The sequence below is a fragment of the Coturnix japonica genome, chromosome 2 (genome assembly GCF_001577835.2).
Source record: "Coturnix japonica isolate 7356 chromosome 2, Coturnix japonica 2.1, whole genome shotgun sequence".
NCBI classification, from domain to species: Eukaryota; Metazoa; Chordata; class Aves; order Galliformes; family Phasianidae; genus Coturnix; species Coturnix japonica.
The window spans coordinates 66078635-66101705 of record NC_029517.1 but is presented as its reverse complement, the minus strand read 5'-3'; the positions used below and the strand labels follow the sequence as shown (position 1 = coordinate 66101705).

Below are 23071 nucleotides of genomic sequence, written 5' to 3'. Positions count from 1 at the left end.
ATCATATATCACGGACATAACTGTGAACTAGAGAGAACAGGAGTCTTTCGCGGCCTCCATAGTTGTGCTATTTCTCATCTTTTCTAAGAAAAACAGAAACAAAAAAATCCCTCTTTTGGCATCAGTAGGTTGAATGGCATGCATGCCACACGTCTGGAAGCAAGCCTGTATATTTTAACTCATGTATTAAAAACATTCAGTGCCAGAAGGGAAAATAAAGGAGTGTATTCTACCAGCACAACTGTTAAGACTGTTTTGTTTGTTTGGAAAATGAATAAGTCTTTTACAGTATCTCTGGAAGGAATAGGCCAATGCATGCTGCATCCTGACATTCTTTTCTGTCTCCAGCCCTCCCGAAATACCTTACATTCTTCTTGCCTCCTCAACACCATCAGGTCGTACGGTGCTACCACCCTGCTTTGCCGCAGTGCTGCAGCTTTTGTGAAGGGCAAAAACTGCTTACACCAGCACCAGCTTCTGCCATCTCTCACACCCAATGGTACTGAGGTTCCCAAGGCTCCTACTTGTTTTGGCTTCTCACAGTACAGGTGGCAGCTCAGCTCCAATTCCTGCCATCTTCCAGAAATTCCTGCCCATTCTGCTCAGGATGAGAATCCCTTTGGCTGACCCACGTGCTCTGCTGGGTCAGCCGTGTTACCCAGGCCTGGATGGACCTCTTTCCTCCATCCTCGTATACAGTCAGTTCTGGGAATTAGAGAAGTAATAAACGTCCTTTGTTTTGATTTTACATTCTCTCCTTTCCTTCCCCCAGAGTGAGATGGGTCCCTCATACTGTTTTAATAGCGATTCCACCCTTTCCCATGTTCATTTCCTCCAGAGAACTCGATTGTCCAGTTCAAATAACAAGTAGAAATTGTAGCAGTATTTATTTTCATCCTTTATGTTAAATTGGAATAGATTTTGCATTTTTTTTGGTCAGAGGATCAGGCTGGTAGCTTAGTCATAGCCCAGTATCTAAACCACAGTTGCCTTCCATGATTTCTCAAGCTAACAAAGGCTGGATTCAGTTTTAAAGCTTTTGGGTGGGAGGACACCAGTGTGTTTCTTTCTAGCTGGCATTTGAAGCAAAGCAGAGGGGACAGAGGGGGCCGCATTTATTCTCTTTATCCAAAGGAGGTTCAGTAAGCAGGGCCTTGATGGTTGACTTACAGAGTTAAACCAGCGATTCCTGAAGAAACACCACATAAAATGCCCTTCTTCAGAATGTTAACAGCTTTTGTGCTTTATCGTAAAAAGGGATGTGGGACGCCTGTAAGATTAGTTCATAGATGCTAAGGGAAATGTAGAATTATAGACCAAAGCAAGTGAACTCATGCTGCAGTTTAAAGGCAACTTAAGCAGAATGGTATAGTTGCATTTAAAAAGACAGTTAACATTTTCTAATTAACATGTTTCACTAACATTTTTCCTTCCCCAGTCTGACCCTTGCATTTAAATCTGATTATGGCGGAGATCACTGTCTATCTAGGTGATAGGATCACGGTTGATTATCAGGGCTCTCCTTGGTTCATGAAGTGCAGTGATACTATAACTAAATTAATTTCAATCCTAATCCCCTGGCCAAGTATCACAGCAAGAAGTGATGCTGATGCTGCACAGTATTAACCAAAGGATAGCTGGGGCTTTGTGTAGGAAGAAAAAGATCACTCAGTGCTTCCAAAACACCAGGCTCACAGACCCTTCCTGAAAAGACTCTCTCAACTGTGAGGGAGACACTCTGCTGTGCCTCTCTTTTCCTAGGTTGTGTCATGGGGAAAGCGGAACAAGGGAGTCTTGTTTCAGTAACCTTTCAGAGCAGGATATCTGTCTTGTGTTCATCTCCTATCAGTTGTCACAGGGCAATAGCTGGCTGATTTGTTTCAATGGCTGTTCCCCTCCCAGCCCGGCCCACAGCTCTGTTTCATGTTGTGCACTGAGGGCTGTGGGGTAAGCACCGATCTTGGCCAAGCACCCCTTTGGCTGCAGGGCCATCTCACCTGCTGACGACCCCCAGATACCTCAAATATACTCATCTGGCAGTTTGGAGGGCACAGAGAGGACTCCAAACAGTGGCACAGTGAGCAATAAAGCAAACAATAAGCTCACCGGGGTGGTGTGTGAGGAGACTTGTCTCACTGGGTTGCCCAAATGAGCAGCGAGTTATATTAATTTGCCCTCGGCAAAAGCAAAGAAACAAAGGCCATTGATGCAGGCACAAGGCAAAGTCACAGAACCCTTTTACTACTCCACCGAAATTGCAGCAGCATAAAATATGAGGCAGCGATTCAATTCATTGCTGGGCTGTGAAGCAAAAAGACACATTACATGAATTGCCCTCCTGAGAACTTCAATAGGGCCCCGTCGTTATAAATCCTGGCAGCATCACTCAAGTTGCCTCTGCAACACAGACATCAGCAGAGCCAGGTCCTGGCTTCCACACCAGCATGTCCCATTGTATAATTGAGCTGATTATCCAAAGCAATCAGTTTTAAACTTTCCAAGGCTCTGTCTGAAATACAGCGTTACATAGTAAAAGCATCAACCATCAACAAAGTCATCGCAGAAAGCAAAGTACTCGCACTAACCACAGACAAGTACTTTCCACAATCAACACGCCAAGGTTAGGGGATCATATTCACAAATCTCTCTTTCAAGGTATATCCAATTGCAATAAAGACAAGGGGCAGAGCGGGGGAGAGGCGGAGGAAGGGGTTGTCTCTCTCAGAGCATCCAATGGGGAAGGCGCTATGTAAACGAGCGGGGTAGCCTGGCTGAGGGGCGGGCGGTGCAGCGGGTAGAAGCGCTGGCGATGCGGCGCTGAGTGGAGGAGTTTGGGGTTTATCCGATCGCAGCCATGAAGTACAAGGTGAGAGGCGGCGGTGGGCATGGGGAGAGGGGGTGTTGTGGGGGGGAGAAGGGGTTTTGCTTTCAGTAGTGCCTGCTGGTGTTGGGAATAGCGCTGTGTGTGTGTGTGTGTGTGGTGTGTGGTGTGTGGAGCAGGTAGTGCTGCATCCCTCCCTGCGAGCTGGGCGGCATGGAAAATAATACAACTCCTTGTTTCATAAAGTTGGAAGCAAAGCCCGTCTTCTGGCTGGACTTGGGCAGAGCCCAGTGGCAAAATAACGGTCCTGCTTAGTTATAACAACTTCCTGACTTGTCTTGTCACCATCCGTTCTTCCTATGTTATAGCACCATACTTATGCAGCCCAGTGATGCTGCTGGAAAAGGAATAAATAAGGTAGCGGTTAAAAGTATGCAAGTCCTCCCTGCTATGTAATGCTTCTCTTACCCCGTCTGGTTGGAATGAACATTTTTGGGTTGAGGAAGTGATTACGTAATTCAAGACAGAGCGAGCCTTAAATACAAGGAGAGTTTGAGCCTCAAAAACCTTGTCAGACAGGGGTGTTTACTTTCCTTACACTACTTAGTTAGGACAAACATCCTCAGATCTACTTTACCCCTGGAGTAACATCAAGAAAATACCTGCTCATTCAGCCTCTCTTATTTTCTTTCTCTGTTTTCTTTTTTTTTCCATGGGAAAACAGCAGTCTTGAGCTTTTTATTCTATACAGAAAATAAAGGAACAGAACATACTCATGTCCTGCCTGGGATCATGCCAGCACTTCAGAGGTGACACAGCATCCAGGTGTAGGTTGAGTGTTCTCCAAGTGGCGTTTCTTTGGGAGCTGTCATTCTTTACTTTCACTGTGATAATCTATGAGATAAGGCCATATTTACTGAAGTGATTGAGATACTTACTATAAGAGTTGGGCAGAACAGAAACTGGCTTGTGTGGGAGACCCTGAGAGCAACTCTGCAGCACTACTTCTTCACTTTCAATGTGACTAACCTGGGGTCATTTCTGGTCTACGGTTCTTTTCTGCTGCTAAGTTTGTATCTTCTCACCTTTTTCGCACAGAAATGATTTGAAAACTTGTTCCCTCTTTTTGTTCTTTCACCCAAAGTTCTTTTATTCTTCGTTCCACTCTTTAAACTTCCTTCTAAGATGATACTCAAGTCCCAAGTTCCCTGAAAGCCAGTGAGACATTCAGCAAGTTCAGAGTTTAACCTTAGATGTCTGTACTCTTCTGTCTTCTGTGCACTGTGTGAAATTCAGTGAAGATGTGAATGTAAACCAAGGACAGGTTTGACCCCAAACAGCTTGGGGCCTGTTTGGCTGTTCAAGTTAAATACCAGAGAATGCAAGAGAGATTCTAACTGAGCCATGGGAAGATAGATAGGAACTGTTGAGCGTAATGAATACATACATGTTGGTTGTTGGCATTTCTTAGTCCTACTTGACTGAAAGCTGCTTTCGGAAACTAATATCTGTGGGGTGCAGCTGTACTATGGCAGTACCCGAGTTCTTCCTCATTTGATGACAGCCTCCATGTACCACAAAATTGCATCCTATCAAGTTCTCACAGGATGCCATTCCATCGTTCTTGAATTTGGAAGGTGGAATCCACCCCTTTTGGAACCAAACCCTGACTGTGATTCCAAGGATGAAGCAGTTATGGCTGAAACGCAACATGTAGGAACCGAAATATCTCAGGGTAACTGTGATCAACAAAGTTCATGGATGAGAGAGGTTCTCTCTCTGCCTGGTAATTCCAGTGTCCTATCTCAAATGTGACACAAGCGAAAGGATGGGGGCATTATCATAACAAGGCTTTTGTGGCCTGCTGGCTGTCACAAATGAGACAAAAAAGGGGGAGGGGGAAAGGAGGAAGGGAGATTTATCTGTTTACTGGAGTTTCTAAACAGTTGGTGAATGAGGAGAGAAAAAGAACAACTACATTCCTTACCTCACTTAAGCCAAAAGGAATGACGTAGATGTAAAGTATGAGGTCTTGATTATCTATTTTTAGATAATTTGTTGGGCCAGGAGGAAACCTAAGTAAATAGGGCTTGAAATGCTTGCCATTTGTGCTTAGGCACAGTGCTGTAATATATAGACTTGATTACAATGCTTGCATGCCAAGACAAACAAAATAGTGTCACTGGGAAGAAATACTATATTCCCAACCAGAAATGCCTGTGAAAAGCTGCTTGTAACCCTGGCAATGAAAGACTTTAAGCATTGGGCCATGTAAAGGGAAAAGAACTGCCTGTACTTTGCTAACCAGTCCTCTTTGTTTTCCTTTTTTTTGTGGTTTTTTTTTTTTTCCCCCTTTCCTTGGTATCTCAGCAATCACAGTGTGACAATCAAACCTAGAAGTAAATAGGAGCTGTAAAACCTTTGGGAGGGGGGCGGGGGGGGAAATCATATTAGAGAAACAAGCCACAAACTGAAAACTTCATTTGTAGCAGTCATGAATTTACATAGAAGTTTCATGAGTTTTCTCTCCTCTGTGTGTGCATGGAGGGTGGTGTTCAAAGTCAGGCAGGATCAGGCCTGGTGGCATTTAGCATCAGCAGCACCGGTGAGAAGTAGCAGTAGGACTGGCTCCTTCCTGACAGTAGGAGAACCACCGTCATTTCCAGATTACTGCTCTTCCCTCCCTAGTTGACTTACAGGCTGCTTTATATGTCTCCAGTTTGGGGTCAGGTATGTATTTGCATACATAAGAGAGGTGTTTGACCTGATACCTCAGGGTATTTGAAAAACTAGTGACAGACTTTGTTTGCGGTCACAAAGGCTTCATAGGATAGCAAGATGCTGTTAAATCTATTTTATAGGTGGAGATACCAAGCCTTAGAGACATTACAGTGCAGCCCTTCAAAGCCAACAGCCACCACTCTGCACTACACAGGATTGCATTTGGAGAAGTCAGGAAGTGTTACTGTGACCTCAGTGTTAACAGCTGGACCACAGTTCCTAGCCCTGTCTAAAGCATCACCTTTGGAATCTCATAATCTTATGTACGGCAACAGTCAGGGTTAGAAAAGATTGTACTTGTACTGATACCTTATCACTGAACATTGAACCTCCTACGTGTGGTGTTTCAGGAAAAGTTTATTTGGTTGTAAGGCAACAGGCAGTTCAACATTACAAATAACAGAGTCATTGCATTAGGGTCAGGTGTGACAAGTGACCTGAGTAAAAGTTGAAATGAGGAAATTCTGACTTGCATACAACACTACTGGAATGGGTGTACGTGTTTGGCTTCTTTGGCCATCTCCAGGAAAGCTGAGAAACAAGAATCCTATTTGTGACCTACCTGCCTGTGTAGAGTAGAAACACATGATTGGGGCATGGGGCTTCTTTTGTGTCTCATTGCCATTGCTAAAGATGTTAGGTGAACTTCTGGAGGGATGATCTATCTTTCTAGGGGCTCGCATTCAGTTATACTTGGAATCATGAATTTGAAAGCCATTTATAGCATGCTTCTTGATGTAATGCAAGCTCTCTGAATACCCATGAAAGCAGTGAATATTCATCTGTTAAAACAAGACTCTGACTGCCAAAGCGTGCTTTTCGAGTAGGTCTGCAGCAGGATTAATCAGACAGTCCTCTGGGACCCTACTGCCAAACAAATATTGCTGAATACACGCCATAAATATTTGGAAGTCAGACTACTGCTAAGTAAAGCTGCGTTTAAAGGTACCCCTTGCTGCCTGTAAATGGCTGCAGCTCTCAGTATCGGAGAAGCTGGGTCTCTTTACAAGCAGTAAAGAGTACAGCCCTTGCATTTTGCTGCCTATCACAGGCTACTCTTGGCAAGTGGCCTTTTTCTTTTGCCTGTTGGTCTAGACATTACAGTAGTGGAAACTGTCTTAATTTTTAAGGAGTTCATTTTTCCACAGCAGATTTGGACGCAGTTTGCGTTTGACAAGAAACAGAACTGCTAAAGCTATAGTTTGCAGTCCTAGCAACTCAAGCACACAGCATGACAAAAGCTGCACATTTTTGTTTCCTCTGTAGGGATGAAGTCTATTCCTGTGTTTTTATGTTTATGTTTGTCCTAAAGGTGCTACATTTGCTGTCAGAGTGGATTGTGTTGCCTGGAAAAGTATTAAGAATGGGTTTAACTCTACAGAAATGCAGTCAACACATCAGAAGCCCTTCCTTAAACAGGACTTGCTGACCCCAGGGCTGAAGAATTCAGCGGATGAAATAATGGGAATCATTTGATCACAACTAATCTTAAAATATGCTGAGCCATCTTAGAACTGTATCTCGGTTCCTTCAGCCTGTCTTGCTTGAAAGCACAGATCATGGAGATTCTGTGGTTCTCCTCAAGGATTATTTTCTTAATCCAAAGAGTTAAGTGCAAAGCTTCTAGAAGTGTACATTGCCCGCTTAGCATGCAGTTTGCAGTAGTAACTTCATGAATGCCCTTGTCCTAAGGACTTTACATTCAGATAAAAGTTGATTTATTACCCTGAGCATTTTATTATTATAGAGAGGCCTTGTTTACAAACTGATATAGCCTCATTTTTTCCCTCTCTCTTATCCTTCTTCCTCTCATTTACAGCCCTTAAAGCACGTGAAGCATTCTCTCATGCAGTCGAAAACACAGATGAAGTTTTATTTCAATTAGAGAATAAGCACGGTAACTATTACTAGCTAAAACACACTCCCTATGGAGTGCACTGTCTATGGAAGGGTTAAACTTGGGAGCAAGGGGTTCTTTCAAGGAAAACTTGTCTGGGAAAAGGCTGCTCACCAATGCCAGAAAATGTAAAACTGAGAACTCAAAACACACGTTTTTGCATTCTTTCTTTCTATCCTTTTTTTTTTTTTTTTCCCTTCTGCTTTGCTTCTTCAATCCTTACACGTTCATCATCCAATCTCCTTTCATTAAGTTTTTAATTGCTTGCCTGAGGGAAAGAGGTTCGGTTTTCCACATGGTCTTTGATTTTGATGTACTGTGGTTTAATCACAGTGAGATCATATTTACACTGAGGCTATTGTTTGCATGCATTATTTTTTCCCTTCTTTCTTTTTTTCCTGTTGATGTCACAGGAGGCACACGGCCCTCAAACAGATTTGAAAAGGCTTTTTTTAAAGTCATGGAGCTAGATCACACCCTTCCTTGGGTGGGGGGAAAGGAAACTGGTTATACCATACAGAAAACTGTGAGTTAGGTGTGGTGGAATTTCCCAAAATATCAGTAGGTCTTAAAGGTAAGAAGTCAGGGGATGTGGTTTGCATTCCCAGAAAGAGCAAAGAAAATGGGATTTCAGCATTCAAGAGGGCAGGGGAATAACATTGGGATATGTGATCAGTGGATCGCTGCTCCGCCTCACTGTAAATTCTGCTGTCACTAACCAGATCTGCCTTATATGATAGCTCCAAAACAGAGTGGGTGGTCTGACAACACAGAGGCAGTGTGTGAATCTCATGGGTGTTCCCCAATGCTGAGCAAAGTGCAGTGCCTCGGGCAGGCTGTTTTCTAGCCTAGCTATAGCCTGTTCAGTCCCAGTGTAAAGGATGCAAGCAGAAGGCGAGGAGGAGTCTCTGCCTCTGCTGAGCTCCCCCTGGATTCTCACTGTGCACTGCAGAGGTCTTACATGACACAAATGGCATTTGTGGTACAGCCAGAGAGCCACTAAGATGATCAGAAGGCTGGAGCACCTCTCCTGTGAAAAAAAGGTTGAGAGAACTGGGCTTGTTCAGCTCGGAGAAGAGAAGGCTCTGGGAAGAACTCATTGTGGCCTTCCAAAGCTTGAGAAGAACTTATAATCAGGAGGGAGGCAGGATTTTCATGTGGTCCGATTGTGATAGGACAAGAGGAGGAATAGTTTTAAACTGAAAGAGTGGAGATTTAGGTTAGATGTTAGGAATAAACTCTTCATTCAGAAGGTGGTGAGGCACTAGAGCGGGTTGCCCAGAGAAGCAGAGTTTTGCAGAGCACATTGCTGACTGCCTGTAAAAACCTGCATACACCAACGTCTCCTAATTGCTTAAGATGGAATAGCAGTGGTGAAACAAAAATGTTCTTGGAACTGAGAGCTCTTGGTTTCTCATGTGTTTACTTAACATTTGAATCCCTGTCTTGGAAGAACTGGTGGACAGCCTCAGCATCTTGAGCAGGAGCATGAAGTGCCCAGGTTATAATTACCTGCCGCCCTTCCTGGCTGGAATATTGTGCCTGCACAAACAGACTGTGTATAGCCAGAGTATGACAGGCATCATACTGGTTTACCCCACTGTGAACCATTAAGCAGGGGACATTCCCGCTTTTCAGCATTACTGCATAACTGATGGCACTACAAAAAGCAGCCTGGAGCAAACTCTGCAATTCAGGCCTCTCAGGCCAGACAGATGAGCTGGGACAGCTCAGTGGAGCTCTGAAATAAGACACTTGCCTTTCCCCTTTGCAGACCCAAGATTTTCCACATCACAACTTCCAGACAGCTTGGCATACTCTAGCATGACTGGCAGCCTCTGTTCCAGAAATGCACAGGACCAGACCGAGAGCATATTCAGGGTGGAAGAACAGTCCTTATTAGGGCTCTGCTCAAGCTGTTGCCTCCTAGCTTGCTCTCTCATTAGCTGTAAAGTCAGTCTTCCAAATCTGTACATGGAAAACTGCCTTAATTTCCAGCCAACAGGACTTGTAATTATTTTTTGTACTAGTAACACTTCACCAGAAAAGTGTCTGCCCTAAAAGCAAGCTTGTTTTCTTTAGTGGAGAAAAGCAAGAGAGAGCCTAAAATGTGCAACTGTGAAATGTTATGATGCTGAGCATCTGCAGCATGGCTCCCTCTTTGGTCATTAACTGTGAGCCAAGTCCTTGAAGTTCAGAACCATAGTCTGAACTGGATGCTAAGGGCTTCTCAAGCCCTTCTGCTTGCCTCCCTGTAACTGCGGTAACAGCAACACCCTGGTGCTGTAGCAAGCCATTTCATACAAGTTGTGGTAGCATTTCCTGCTTCCTAGGTGGTGTAGCTATTGACTTAAGATAAAACCTGAGTACCTACAGCCAGCTTGCTGCTGGCAATCAGCTGTTACCAGCCTGTGGGCTGTTACTGGCAAGCAGCAAGGGACCATTTTGCAGTCCATTTCCCATGTAAATGCTGTTCTTGCTGCCTTTTTCCATATTTGAGGAGACCAGCAACAGACATTTTCCAAGGCAGAGCGGCTTATTCTGATCTACCTCAACTTGCATTAAATAGCCACTGTGAAATCGTTACCATTAGGCCTGCAACAATCATAGAAGGGTATGTAAATGCTTAAACAGCAGTGATTCATTTTAAAGCAGAAACAAGGGATAACAAAACCAAAAGGAGACAAGAATCTGTACAAAAATACTCTGCTATGGTGTATTCAGAGTGGTTCAACAAGATAAAGATACTGGTTTGTGCACAGCCGCTCCTTCAGGGCGTCTCTCCCAGCTTTCCTTCTTTTGTTGCTCTCTTCCTTCCTTTTCCTAAGCTATCTTAACGTAGAAGAGATGCCATTTGGAATTTTAAGAAACTGTCCGTCCAGAAATAGAAAGAAGGGGTCCCACCTCTTTTCAGATAAGAGAACCAGGGAAATCATCTTTTCTATTTTCACATAAACTCTACGCGTAAGAAGCAATACTTGAAAAGCAAAGGAAAAACCCCACCGGAGTAGAAGTGAGAGCACACAAGCTTGTGTGGAACGTCCTCAGATTGCACCTCTGAGGGAAGAGACTCAACTTCTGTGAGCTCACGGCTGACTGAACCTTTCCCATGAATGAGCGCTCATTGATGGCAGTGCTGGCTCACTGAGGCAGCCCTGCGTGAGGAGCTTGGCACCACAGCCCCCAGGCTTAAGGAGGCCATTGTATTTAATCTCGCGGCCTGTCATTTATTATTCCCGTGTTTACTTCCACGGCTGCGTGCACCTCACACGTTCATGTTATCCACGTCACTGGCTGTGTTTACTCTAACAGAATGTGTAGATGTTTCCGCCACTCTCTTTAGCTGTTCCCTCTTCTGCCGCTCAGCCTCATTAACAGGCAGCTTTTTCATCCTTCAGACCGCAAAGAACAGAGTTCTGTCAGTCCCCGTGGCTGCAGGGAAGGCCGGCCAAAGCAGATTGTATTCTTCGGAGTGTTTCCATGTGTTTTTATTCAGCTGCAGGCATGTTAGCCATTGATATCTGTAAATCTGGGAGAGAGGATCCTTTCCAAGGCTCATCTACCAGGTCTATGGGCTCATATTGGTTTTAGGTCCAACTAATGGACCTAGAGATAGAATTTTAAAAAATGAGGTTGAATTTTTGTGTGTCTGTTTTGTCTGTACAGATTGTTAACACAGAGTGGGCCTGACCTTGGCTTAGGCTTTCAAACATTGCAGTCTTACTAACGAGATGTGAGGATTCAAAAGTCAAACCAAATCTTTCCAGTCAAAGAAAGTTAAAGCTGCCATTATCTGAAGCATGGCTGATACAAGGCCTGGGGTAATGGAGCTGTGTTTAGACCACAGGTGCTTTGAGTTTTCAAAGAGAGCGCAACTGCACGTAGCATTTGGTTAGATGGACCAAGGCATGGACCATCCTTAATCTTCCTAGAAGGTGGCTGTAACAGTTCTTCATTTAATGAAGCACAGCTGATTTCTGTGGCACAGCCTAGGTTATCCTCTAGGATCAGAGCATGAGAGAAGCATCTGTGGAGAAGCAGAGACCACCAGCTCGATTGCCAGAGCAGGGGAACGTTGGCTTTGTGGTTTTCAGAAGCTTTCCTGATGACCTTCTGTGGTGACTGTTTTGTGTTGTGTTTTTATTTCCTGAAGGCCAGTTATGCTGACTAATGAGCACATTTGTGACACTGTTTCTGCAGCTCGTATTGAGAAATTGTGTGAAGGAAGAATAGAGTCATGGCAGTACTCAGCACAGGAGGTTTGCTTAGCATGAGCACTGTGTAATTGGCAAGCAAGCGGCAGTGTTGTTTTTGGTCCCAATGCTTACGTGGAGAAATATTTAGCCTATTTTACTGCTCCATCAGTGACTGATGCTGGTGGCATGACCATGAGCCATTCAAAAGACTTTGGGAAAATTGCTGTGAAACAAGCAGCAACCAATTAATATAACTCACATGCTGGTGCCCAGGTTCACACTAACGACAAGAATCTGAAGCTATGTGCAGCAAAGTTCTTGAAACACATCCAGAAAGTATTAACATGCTGGACGCCAGGTGGTCAGAAGGTCACTGGGACAGAGATAATGAGCAACCGGGAAAAAAATTCACATGGGAACTTTCATCTGCTCTAATTGTAGCACCGCTCCATTCTTTGTTCAGAGAACTGCTGTGATGTAGAAGCTAATTGGGCTTTTTAAATACCCTAAACCAACAAAGTATAGGAGAATAAATATTTATCATAAGTTTAGCCTGCTCATTTTGTGGACCCCCTGTATTTTGCATCCTCCTTTAAACACTATTCTCTGCAAAAGCCCTCTTTAAGTGGTGGTTTGCACAGCCAGTCATGTTAGTAGATTTCTCATGTGAAAGACACATTCAAAAGAAATGTAGAAAGAGAAGAGATTAACTTGAGCATCCAGACTAGACAGGAGCTTTTCCTTATTGAAAAGCTCAGCTGAGCAGCAAATTCAGCCCAGCAAGAGAGCAAGAGATGACTGTTTTTAAGCATGCTAAGGAAGAGTTTTACAGTTCTGCCAAGGCATGGGCAAAATTGCTTTGTGCTTTACTCATATTTCTCGGTGTTGTTGATTGATGAATGGTGCAGACTTCACTCAGAGAGAATTGTGGCTCCTAGCACTGAGCTCAGAACAGCAGTCCTGCCGGAGTCTAAGCCAGAGCTTAATTTATGCTGACCTCCCTAATGATGCTGATGAAAGGCAAAGCCAATGTTTCTCATATGTTTGAAAGCTGATCTCCCAGTCAGAAGAGAAAAAATCTGATCTCATACACCCCGTTTCAATACCATGTCTTGAGAAAAACATACTCATCTATCTTTTATGTGATACGCAAGCTCTACCCACCCATCACCCCATCGTGCTACCTCCTGGTTGTATGCTACACTTAAGAAACACTGAACTGAGTAAGGGCAAATGGATGAAGCACAGAAATGACAGGGAATCATTAAACTAGTGTTTAACAATAGGAAAAGATATTATAAGTAGAAAAGAAAATAGAAGTGTTAGTATGTCCAAGAGGGAGGATAAATATGATAGATAAAACACTGACCTGTACTTGCCACTGTCTCTGTGACAGATAAACTTTCAAGACAGCTGCATATCCTATCTTCCAGTGGATTAGCACCATTTCAGTTTGTGCCCTGCATCCAAATACTTCAGCTGGAACACTCCAGATATGGGTCTCCCTGTGTTTTTTCAGGTGCTTACAATTAGTTTATAACTGTCTCTGCTGACTGCCTTCACCAAAAAGCAGGCAGGCATAGAACAGTTCCTGCCAAAACATTTGGAAACATCACCGGAGCCAAGAAATGAGATGTTCGCAGCCTTTGTGAGGAATCCAAGAATGTCAGCGTGTACTGCCTGCCTACTTTCCACTGAATACTTAAGCTTGGCTAATAATTTGGAACTGAAACACACCATACAGGCCGTGTATGTTTGTTCATTTGTTTCTCTTCTCTCTTTTTCCACAGAATCTTATGGCAAGAGCTCTCTATGATAATGTCCCTGAATGTGCAGAAGAGTTGGCCTTCCGTAAGGGAGACATTCTGACCGTGATAGAACAGAACACAGAAGGCCTTGAAGGATGGTGGCTGTGCTCCCTACATGGCCGGCAAGGCATTGTTCCAGGCAACCGTGTGAAGCTTTTGATAGGCCCAGTGGTACAGGACAGTCCTTCCAGCCAGGATATGTCCAATTCAGGACTGACACATCAATCCTTCAACCAGCAAAAGATCTATCAAGTGCCAAGCTCACATGCCTCAGCACGCGACCCTGTCTACCAAGTGCCTCCTTCCCATATGAATCAGGGAATTTACCAAATACCTACTGGTCATGGTGTAGCAGGGCCAGATATCTACCAGGTGCCACCTTCCACACAGAGATGCCTTGACGTTCCACCTCTGACTAACAAGGTGAGTGCATTTACTTTCATGGCATAGTTCCAAAGAGCACTGCTTGTGCTGATTGCTAGTGATGTAGTTAATATATAGTGATTAGACTATGAACTTAACACATAGGAAGGATAAATGAACTACTTACCCACTTCCTGCTTGTAACTTTAGTGCTATGGGAAGAAAAGAAGGGCCCAGCTCTTTATGTCTTGCTTATTTCATAACTCAGTAGAGCATGCAGTTGCTGAAGGTTTGGAAAGTGTGTTGTCCTATGTCCTCACAGGCTCTCTGAGGAGCCTGAAGCACATCTGGCACATGGTACTCTTGCATTATGTACTCAAAGAAGAGCTGCTGCAGTGAGATTAACTCTCCCACAAGTTAATAAACAGTAACATCATCTGCCCAAGTAATTTTTATTTAATTAAATATGATGTATTATTATTAATTTAATTAAATTATGATGTATATGATGAAGTCCCAGTGGACCTAAACTTCAAAGATAGAGCAATGATTGCTGAGATGAGATAGTTGGAACAGTGAAGGAGCATGAGGATGTTAACAAGAGATGTTTTATAATGAACCTGAAGTTTATAGAAATGAATGTGATGCTTATCTATAGCTGAAATGCTGATTTCTTGACTAAAAGCAGGAGCTGCAGCACCTATGCAGTACAGCTATTATTGGAACAGCAGAAAGGTCCAAAGGCTTCAGTGAGCATAGGAAAGACCTTCTAGTACTTAAGCCCCTTCCTTGTGCTTGTTGTCCATCTCACTCTCTCTTCATCTCCTGTATTTAGCTCCTTTTACATTGAAGGTAAATTGGTACACAGTGCCACCCACATAGATGGCAGCAGGGCCTTGGAGGCTGAAAGAGTTAGAGAAGATGTGTCTATGAGGAAGCAGAGTTTCCTGGCTCCTTCCAGCCAAAAAGAAGTTGCTCTACTGTTCCTCCATTCCCGCCTCAGCAGCTCTGGCTATTAGCATCTTCTTTACCTACAGAGTTTAAAGTTAGATGAGCTGAGGATGTCTCTGTCAGCAAGTTGTTGACTAGTTCAAATTTTCAACTCCTGATTTATATTGGCAAGACAGTCTATTTCAGATTGTTCTGTTTGTTTGTTTTTAGCCCCTAAACTCAGCCATCAGGCACTTGGGAGAGTTCTTCTAATGCTTTTATTTCCTTGATATGATTTCATTTTCATTGATAAAAATAGATGGACTTTTTTCTGCCTCCTGTGCAAGAGAAAAAGATCTGTGAGATCATTCCAAATCAAGTTAGAAGAGAGTTTTGATTGCTCAGCTTTTCTACAGTTAGGCGGTGTAGGACATGCAGGAGAATAAGATGAGCAAACAGCACTATCTGCAAGGAGGGTCTTTGTTAGAGCAAGTATGTGAGGTGACCCAAGAAAACCCACATCTCTCTCCGTTCCCTGTAGGCTGCATACAGTTAAACCTTTCTCAGAACAGCATAGTTTATCTATCCACATTAGTGTTTAGATGCCCACCAAAGAGGTAACCAAACACCCAGCAAGGAGTCAGCTGACTCAAAGGAGAGTTCACATTTTAGTATTGGTGTGCATATAGTAGCACAGTCCTGTGCAGAGATACCTCAGCTAGTTATCTGACCATGCAAGGTACACCATAGTGCAGAGCTGTGCAGAATATGATGGGAAGCCCAGGATGCTAGCTCAGATGCAGTGCTACGTACTGACCAGCTACTTTCCTTCTAGAACTTGTGCTATAAAAATGACCACTTGCATAGTTTGCATAGTGTAATGGATATATTTGTGTGCACTCTTGTATGGCAGAAATAATACAAGTATGGTATTTGTATAGCGGAAATAATACAAGTATGGTATTGTATGGTTGGAATAGTACAAATATAGATGGAAATGAATAGCTGAAGGGTAACTAAGGAAAAGCACTCACCAATGTCAAGGCTCATCACAAGAACTCCACAAAGGATCAATCTCCAGGAAGAGATGCTACCTTAGTGGTGGTCAGCCCTTAAATGGGATCTGGGAGAGGTGGAGTCAAGCTCCACCCTATCTGAGAGCACAGCTGAGTTACCTTCACCTGTGCTCCCACAGCTGACTCGTTGCTTGCCTCAGATGGTTAAGTTCCCAACATGCTTAGTGCAGGCTACCATTTGTTACTTAGAATGTGATTGCTTTGATCCTGAGTCAATTAATTTTGTGTATGAGCCCCAAGTCTCAGTGTTCAGTATGTAGTGGTAGGCTTGCTGCATGGCAAACCTCATTCCAGCGTCCTGCTTTGATTAGAGGCAGACATCTGTCTAGTCCCTTGGAATTCTCTGGTTTAGACTAAAAAGAGCCCATTGGAACTGAAATGATGATTAACAAGAAAGAACTGTAAGTTTATTAGTAACAGAAGAGTGAGGCAAAAAGAACATACTCCATTCTTTACCATCCCAACCTTGCAAAGCTGTGTTTACAGCTATGCTCACCAAAAGCAGCTGCTGTAACTCCCTACTAATGCCTTTGTGAAAGCAAATCTAACCGAGGGGAAGCACTTCAGCACTTGCCTCTTATGTCCAAGGTAACAGCCTGATCTCCTGATCCTCCTAATGTAGGGATCTGTGAAAACAGTCCTTAGTATTGAGGAAAGGGGGAAATCTTGAACATTTGATTCAAGGAAACTTTGCTTGGACTTCCAAAGGTATTAATAGGTTTTCCTCAGACTTGTGACACATGCCCAAATGGGCGTAATTGAGCCACTCTGCTTTCTTCCATTAGCAGAAACAGCTGGTCAGCAAGCTGTGCATCTTGGCAGGGCTATAGGAGTCAAAAGGCTTTTACTTCACACACGCTGCATATGTAAGCCTTCTCCTTTCTCACAACAGTAGCTCAAGAAGACCGTGTCCTAAACACCACCCTAAGCAGGACCGGCAGCTGTTTCTATCCTATCCATTTCTGTGCACATTTGCCTGTTGTTGGTTTTTGTGTGTGTGTGCAGATGTGCGGTTTGGCTGCCATACGGGTTTTACAGGCAAAGCGCAGGAACTGCTGTCAGGCAGTAATTGTGTAGCCTCAGGTAACAGTAAATCAACAGCAAGCGTGTTCTAAAGCCACGCTGAGGTAACGCATCTAGTTAGCCAGAAAGGCAAAGCAAACCAAAAAAGAGTCCTGAGGCAGGTGATTATGATGATGAATCGATTCTGGCCAGGCAAGTTGATGACAACAGAGCTCTTAACAGCTTCTCCAAAAACTTACTCTACAAATGATAGAGATAAGGAAGGGTGACTTAAAATTCACTTTGTTCAGCCGCAAGCTTCTGTTGCTCTGCTGCAAGTTTGGTCACAAAACAGTTACACCCTTAAGTGTGAAGAGCATTTGGGGAGCTTAAAGATACAAAAGCTGCATCTTGCAGTTTATTTCTCCCATCCCTGCTCAGCCTTCAGCCTTACTCGCTTCTCACTGCAGCGAGCAAAGAGAAGGAGCCTTCAGACACACCTGGTATTCAGGAAACCTGCGTTTTATCCTTCCCACAGAGATCTACATAGTCTGGAGTGGAGTCTCTGCACCTCAGTGATCTCATCTATAAAACATGTGGCTATAATTATAAGGGAACTCATTCTGTACAGAAAATCCTTTGAGAAAAGGTGCTATCAAAGCACCAAGTGACTTTAGCATCTGCAATTACACATAGTTTTCCCTAGTTTTAAGCCCTTGTGAGAACTAATGATTAAGGGACATCACCAGCATAAATCAGGCCTTTTCATAGCTCAGTGTTTCCCTAAGTGATCTCTTCTGCTGTCCCAGCTGTCCTGAAAACAGTTTAAGCCAAAAGCTTAAGGGAAATTTTTTGCGTGTTGCAAAGCCATTACAACAAATTCTGAGAGTTTTCTATAGGAACCAATAGCTTTCAGGAATCAGCATAAAACAGAATACGAGGCTGATGCACCACAGCTGCTCAAGTGGGGAAGAGACAGCTCTGCAGCAGATACCAGCCCTGATGTGCAGCTCCCACAAGGACCTGAGTAACTCAGCTAAATGGAGACAAATGCCAACTTGGAACTCTTCAACTTCTTCGTTTGTTTTAAACTAGAGCTCTACAGTTCAGGAAACACTTGGATTTATCCGCCTTTTAAAGGTGGACAAAGCAAACAAGAGAAGGAGCTCATAATCACACATGAACATCCCTGGCCTATTTCCAAGTGTAAATGTGCCCTTGGCAGACCCTTTCACATCCCACCGTCCTGTGATCTCCACCTTTTTCAAGAGTTCAGTGCCTTCAGCAGGAGGTTTGTGTAAAGCACGGGCTGAGAGAATAGGCCTTCTTTCCCAATGGTCTATATTTAAATCAGAGTCACTCTGAATGAATCCATGAGAAAGTGGAAACGCAGCCCCACAAGTAGCACCACCCTGACTGCTTTGGCACAGACTTCAGTAGCAGTGTCAGTTAGCTGTGTTATGACGTTTTTCCTTCCAGTTAAAGAAATACTGGCTTAGCTGGGAGGGTACAAACAGCTGCATGTAATGTGTGCTCCAGAAATAAGCCTGCCTTTCATTGACCATCTTTTAATTGCCTAGCTTCACATTCAGAGTATGAAAATGCATATGTTTAGCAAAGCAAAGAGCTACCTTTAAGCGTGGCAGACACATTTTGCCAACAAGCTTTCTTTTTTCCTCACATAAAAATAATGTTTTTGCATTCCGGGATGGAATAATGTCCCCATTTACCCTTGAATCTAAAAGCCCTGTGATCCGGTTCGCTCAAAGGGCCCGAGCAGTCGTCTTACCATCTCTCTTTTCCTGTTACTTTCACGTTGTAAATTCCACTTTGGGGATTTTTAACCTTCGTAACAAAATATTGTTTCAGTGTTAAAGTGCTGAACACACAGCAGAATTGCTGAGTGCTGCAGGAATTGTAATGCATACCTCAGCACTCAGGGCTCTCTTTCACGAAGTGTGTTCTAAAGGATGAAATTCTCTCAAACTAATTGCAGAGGCATCACACAACTCTATCCTTAGACTTGTGAATTTCTCTTGTAACTTTCCACGCGGAGTTAATAGAAGTGCCATTTTAACTGCACAAGCCCTCTATCAGTAATCTATCCGCAGGGGTCTCCATGCAAACCAGCAAGGGAAAAAAAATCCCTGTCCACACATCTGAGTAAGCAGTAGTTAGTCGCCAATGTGATTTGTTAAGAACTATTTTAAGAAAAAGCTGCATTTTATTAGGCTGAGTAAACATATGAGCTCAACGTTACTCCCTGCTTCTTCCCTAAGTGCAGGGCTCTTTTTAATCAGTTCTGTTTGTAGTCCAGAGGGCATCATCAGAAAAAAGGCCAGTCCTACCAACCTCAACCAACAGATGAGCTCCCCGGGGACACAAATCTGCCTGCACGGGCACAAGTACGGGATCAAACCTTAGCCTAAATTAAATAAGTAAATAACGTAGGCTTAGGGGCTCTCTCTTGATAGTTAGAACTAACTGGATCTTTGGTTACATCTGAAAACAGATTAGCCAAAAGTGATTGTCATCATGAGGAGGAATCACTATTTCTGAGCTGGGAAATGGATGGATGAAGCCTCATCTTTGCCAGGAAATCTAGTTCTATGGATAGCTGGAGGCTTTGCAGCTGCTGGATGATATTGTAGGTATTCATTTTGGCAGAAGATTAATTATCATCCAAACATCACGATTCCATATCTGGCATGAGATGTTACCACTTGTTATTTTTTAAATAGCAGAGTTAATTTTTGCTTCTGTTATGTTTTTTTCCTTCAAAAACCTCTTAAATGTAAATGAAGCTTTCTACCAAAACACCCTCAGAATAGAATTAAAGTGACGTTAATGAAGTTAGTCCTAGGAGACAAAAACCTTCCTTAAGACTGTCCATCCTCAATTCTTAAAGAACACTAATATATTCCTGTTGGGTCTTATAACAGCTTTTTTATTCACTTGCAGTCAGACCTGTCTGATATCTAGTCTAATCACTGTATTACCTACATCTTTAATTGCCCGTTGTGATAATATATGTTTACAAAGAGTCTGCACCTCCCATTAACTTGCCAAAACAAGCTATGTGAATGTAAAAACCAGTCAGTAGGAGAGCTTGTCTGAACAATTGCCCTGCGAAATCCAATACGAAAATAGAGGCAGAACATAGATTACGAGCCAGGGAACAACTACAAACCAAATTACGTTGAACTTCCTAATGGGAGCTTTTATTTGCTTGCTTCTCTCAGAAAAGCATGATTCTCAAATTATAGAGGGATACTTCAGTATTCCTCTTATGTGTGCCCCTGAGAATGCTCTTGTGGAATTGAAACCAGCAGCGCTTCATCACAACCAGTTTTTCCTCCCACTGGGAAATGCCACTTTGCCAAAACTGAAACTGTCGACAGGGTCGAGTCTTTTCTGAGAAACAGCTCAAATGAAGAAATGAAATATTTGAAGAGAAGCAAAAGGGCATTAAAACATCTGATTTGAACATATTCCAAATGAAGACTGTTTTTCTACCCCCTTCTCCTACTTTCTACCTAGAAATTTAGTATTTCTTTTATTTCCTCCTTCCTGTAAGATGGGAGTCCTCAAAAGAATTAAAACAGATAGTTTGGACTGAACCAAACTGATTTATTGGCTGTTCAAGGATTTCATGTCATCCACAACAGCAAGACTGTTCTCTGTTCCACCAAAGTGCCCAGCACTTCATCTTTGTTCCTTGTTGTCCTCCAAACCTGCCCTTTTAGGCTTGTGTCTTTGAGATAAGAAGATATTACCAACGTAGGAAACAAGCGTGTGTTTGCTAAAGTGTTCTTCATGTTGGAACCTTTATAAAATGAAAAGACCAGACAGACTGAGATGTACAAAGCAAGAAGCTGCTTTGGGTATTTAGCAGGAGCAATCTATCAAAGCACTGAGATGCCAAGTTTCACCACAAGCTTTTCATTAATGAGAAATCATGCTGAAATTTGATCACAGGCTTCCAGAGACCACCTTAGTAAATACATGTATGTATCCACCAGAAGAGCTTATCACACAGTAATGTTGGCAGGTTTTTTTTCCTCCACAAACACGTATTTCAGCACTCCAGAACACATGATTGTTCTGTCACCAGCAGTGTAACACATTAGCTCTTCAGCCTTGTTGGCCATCACATGTAGAAATTACAACATCACTCCATCTAAAGTGAGTAGATGTCATGGGGATGGCACTGGCAAAACTCTTGATGAATGTATTGGAAAAGTATCCTATTTCACAGTACACTTGAATATGCTGATAGCTTATTACTCACTGGTACATGCTGTATCATCATCAGTTCAGTAAGGTCTGTAGAAGGATGGAGCTTTGCAACTGCATTTAGTTTGTGATCACGAACACCAGCAGCAAGCAAAACGTTCAGCGCTGTAATCCAAAACTACAGCTGATGCAAATCAGCACCATTCCACTGCACTTACAGCCGCCCTGTGATTTTATGCTAGTGGAAACTTAGGTCATTTGTGTAACTCCATAACTTAAGAAACAAACGGAGCAAACAAACAAAAACCAAAACAAAGTCACTTGGAAACTAAACGAGCCTGTATTTCAGATACAGGAAAAAATACGAAGCTGAAGAATAGTGTAATGTGTGCAGGTTTATGGAAGGGCTTAGACCAGGAGTTAAAGTCACAACCAGGCTAGCAACAAAACTACTTCCTCTACCCGTATCACCAGTAGTTGGTGGTTGGAATCAAGGCCAGCTTCTGATTTCACTTTATTTATTTATTTTCTAATTGGTTTCGCAACTACAGTTTCACATTGTCAAGCATTACAACCCAAAACTTGCTCAAACCTGGTTGCAGCGCTGTGACCTCAAAAGGAGAAGAAAAAAAAAAAGTAACATCTATTTTTGTTACTTGTTGTTATTTGCATTATGGGACCATGGGGTATTTATATTTTTTACTGTTTAAAGACTGGATATCTCCTGGTGAGGCACTCCAAGCCACATCATAAAGTTTCCATTTAAAGCCCTGAGTCTGCAAAGTTAGGCATTTTCACACACTGTGAGTCAGTGACATCTGGACATGCTTTAGCCCTTAGTCCATAGGGTTAGAGCAGAAGAGGAGATCATTGTAAAGCAAGGGTTAGACTCCATAGGAGATCATCATAAGATCATCATCTCAGACAACAGACACAAAAAAGCAGTCGGTGTAGAAGCGCATGCAACACCAAGAAACAAATTAGTTCTCTATCAAAGCTGTATTTGTCACATGTCCTTATCTTCACACATCTCAATCTCACTTCTTAGAAAACTCACTGAGGAGCACCCACTTACAGGCAGCCTGCACAAAAGCTGCAGTGTCACCGTGCATGTTGATACCACATTACCAGAGCAGAGCCCAGGAAGGAGAACGCAGTCAGTGCTACTGGTTTCCTTGCAGAAATAGTTAGGGCTCAGAGCACTAGAAAACAGCTCACAGCTGCATATACAAACCTAATGCATTAGAAGGGCCTCTATAGGCATCCTCTCCTCTCAAGGCTTGTGAGCCTTGATCAAAAGCTTTCCAGCGGCTTAGCGATGACAGAAAATACCTCACCACAACATTTTACAGTGACCTGGTGGCTGTTCACTGTTTGGGTTAAAATTAAGTGTTATTGTTTGCTGATCCTAAGACCTATAGCAACTCGCAGAAACAAACATTATTAAGTGCAAGCATACTTAGCACATGTGAGAGTGAAGCTGCAACCTTTATTCATAAACAGCTGGAAACATTTGGGTATCATCATGTGTAGCATACAAGTAAGCTAAAGCTACTGCTTAATAAAAATAACAGACAATACTGAGTGATATGATAGGTGCTGTTTGCAGGAAGTGCATTATCAGTCACTGAAAATCTTGATACAGCTTGTAAAAGCCAGGGGAGGATCATAGAATGTCCTGGGTTGCAAAGGACCACAATGATCATGCAGTTTCAACCCCCTGCTATGTGCAGGTTCACCAACCACCAGACCAGGCTGCCCAGAGGCACATCCAGCCTGGCCTTCAATGCCTCCAGGGATAGGGCATCCACAGCCTCCTTGGGCAACCTGTTCCAGTGCATCACCACCCTCTGAGTGAAAAACTTCCTCCTAATATCTAACCTAAACCTCCCCTTTTCTTTCCTGTGAAATTCAGCAAAGCTCATTTCCCATTGTTCTGTACATCGAGTGCTGTGCTTCTG

The 23071-nt window shown here is 43.1% G+C and overlaps 1 protein-coding gene across 2 annotated transcripts in view; it reads left to right on the top strand.

The window, feature by feature from the left end:
- NEDD9 (neural precursor cell expressed, developmentally down-regulated 9) overlaps window positions 1-23071 on the top strand; it is an 80589-nt gene that overhangs the window by 45674 nt on the left and 11844 nt on the right. Inside the window, exons 1-2 of one of the 2 annotated variants that reach the window (XM_015854570.2) lie at window positions 2761-2866; window positions 13486-13926. In XM_015854570.2, coding sequence (XP_015710056.1) covers window positions 2855-2866; window positions 13486-13926 — 453 coding nt within the window. In that variant the 5' untranslated portion in view covers window positions 2761-2854. Of the gene's footprint in view, window positions 1-2760; window positions 2867-13485; window positions 13927-23071 lie in introns of those variants that run through there. The other variant, XM_015854571.2, reaches the window with a different exon arrangement.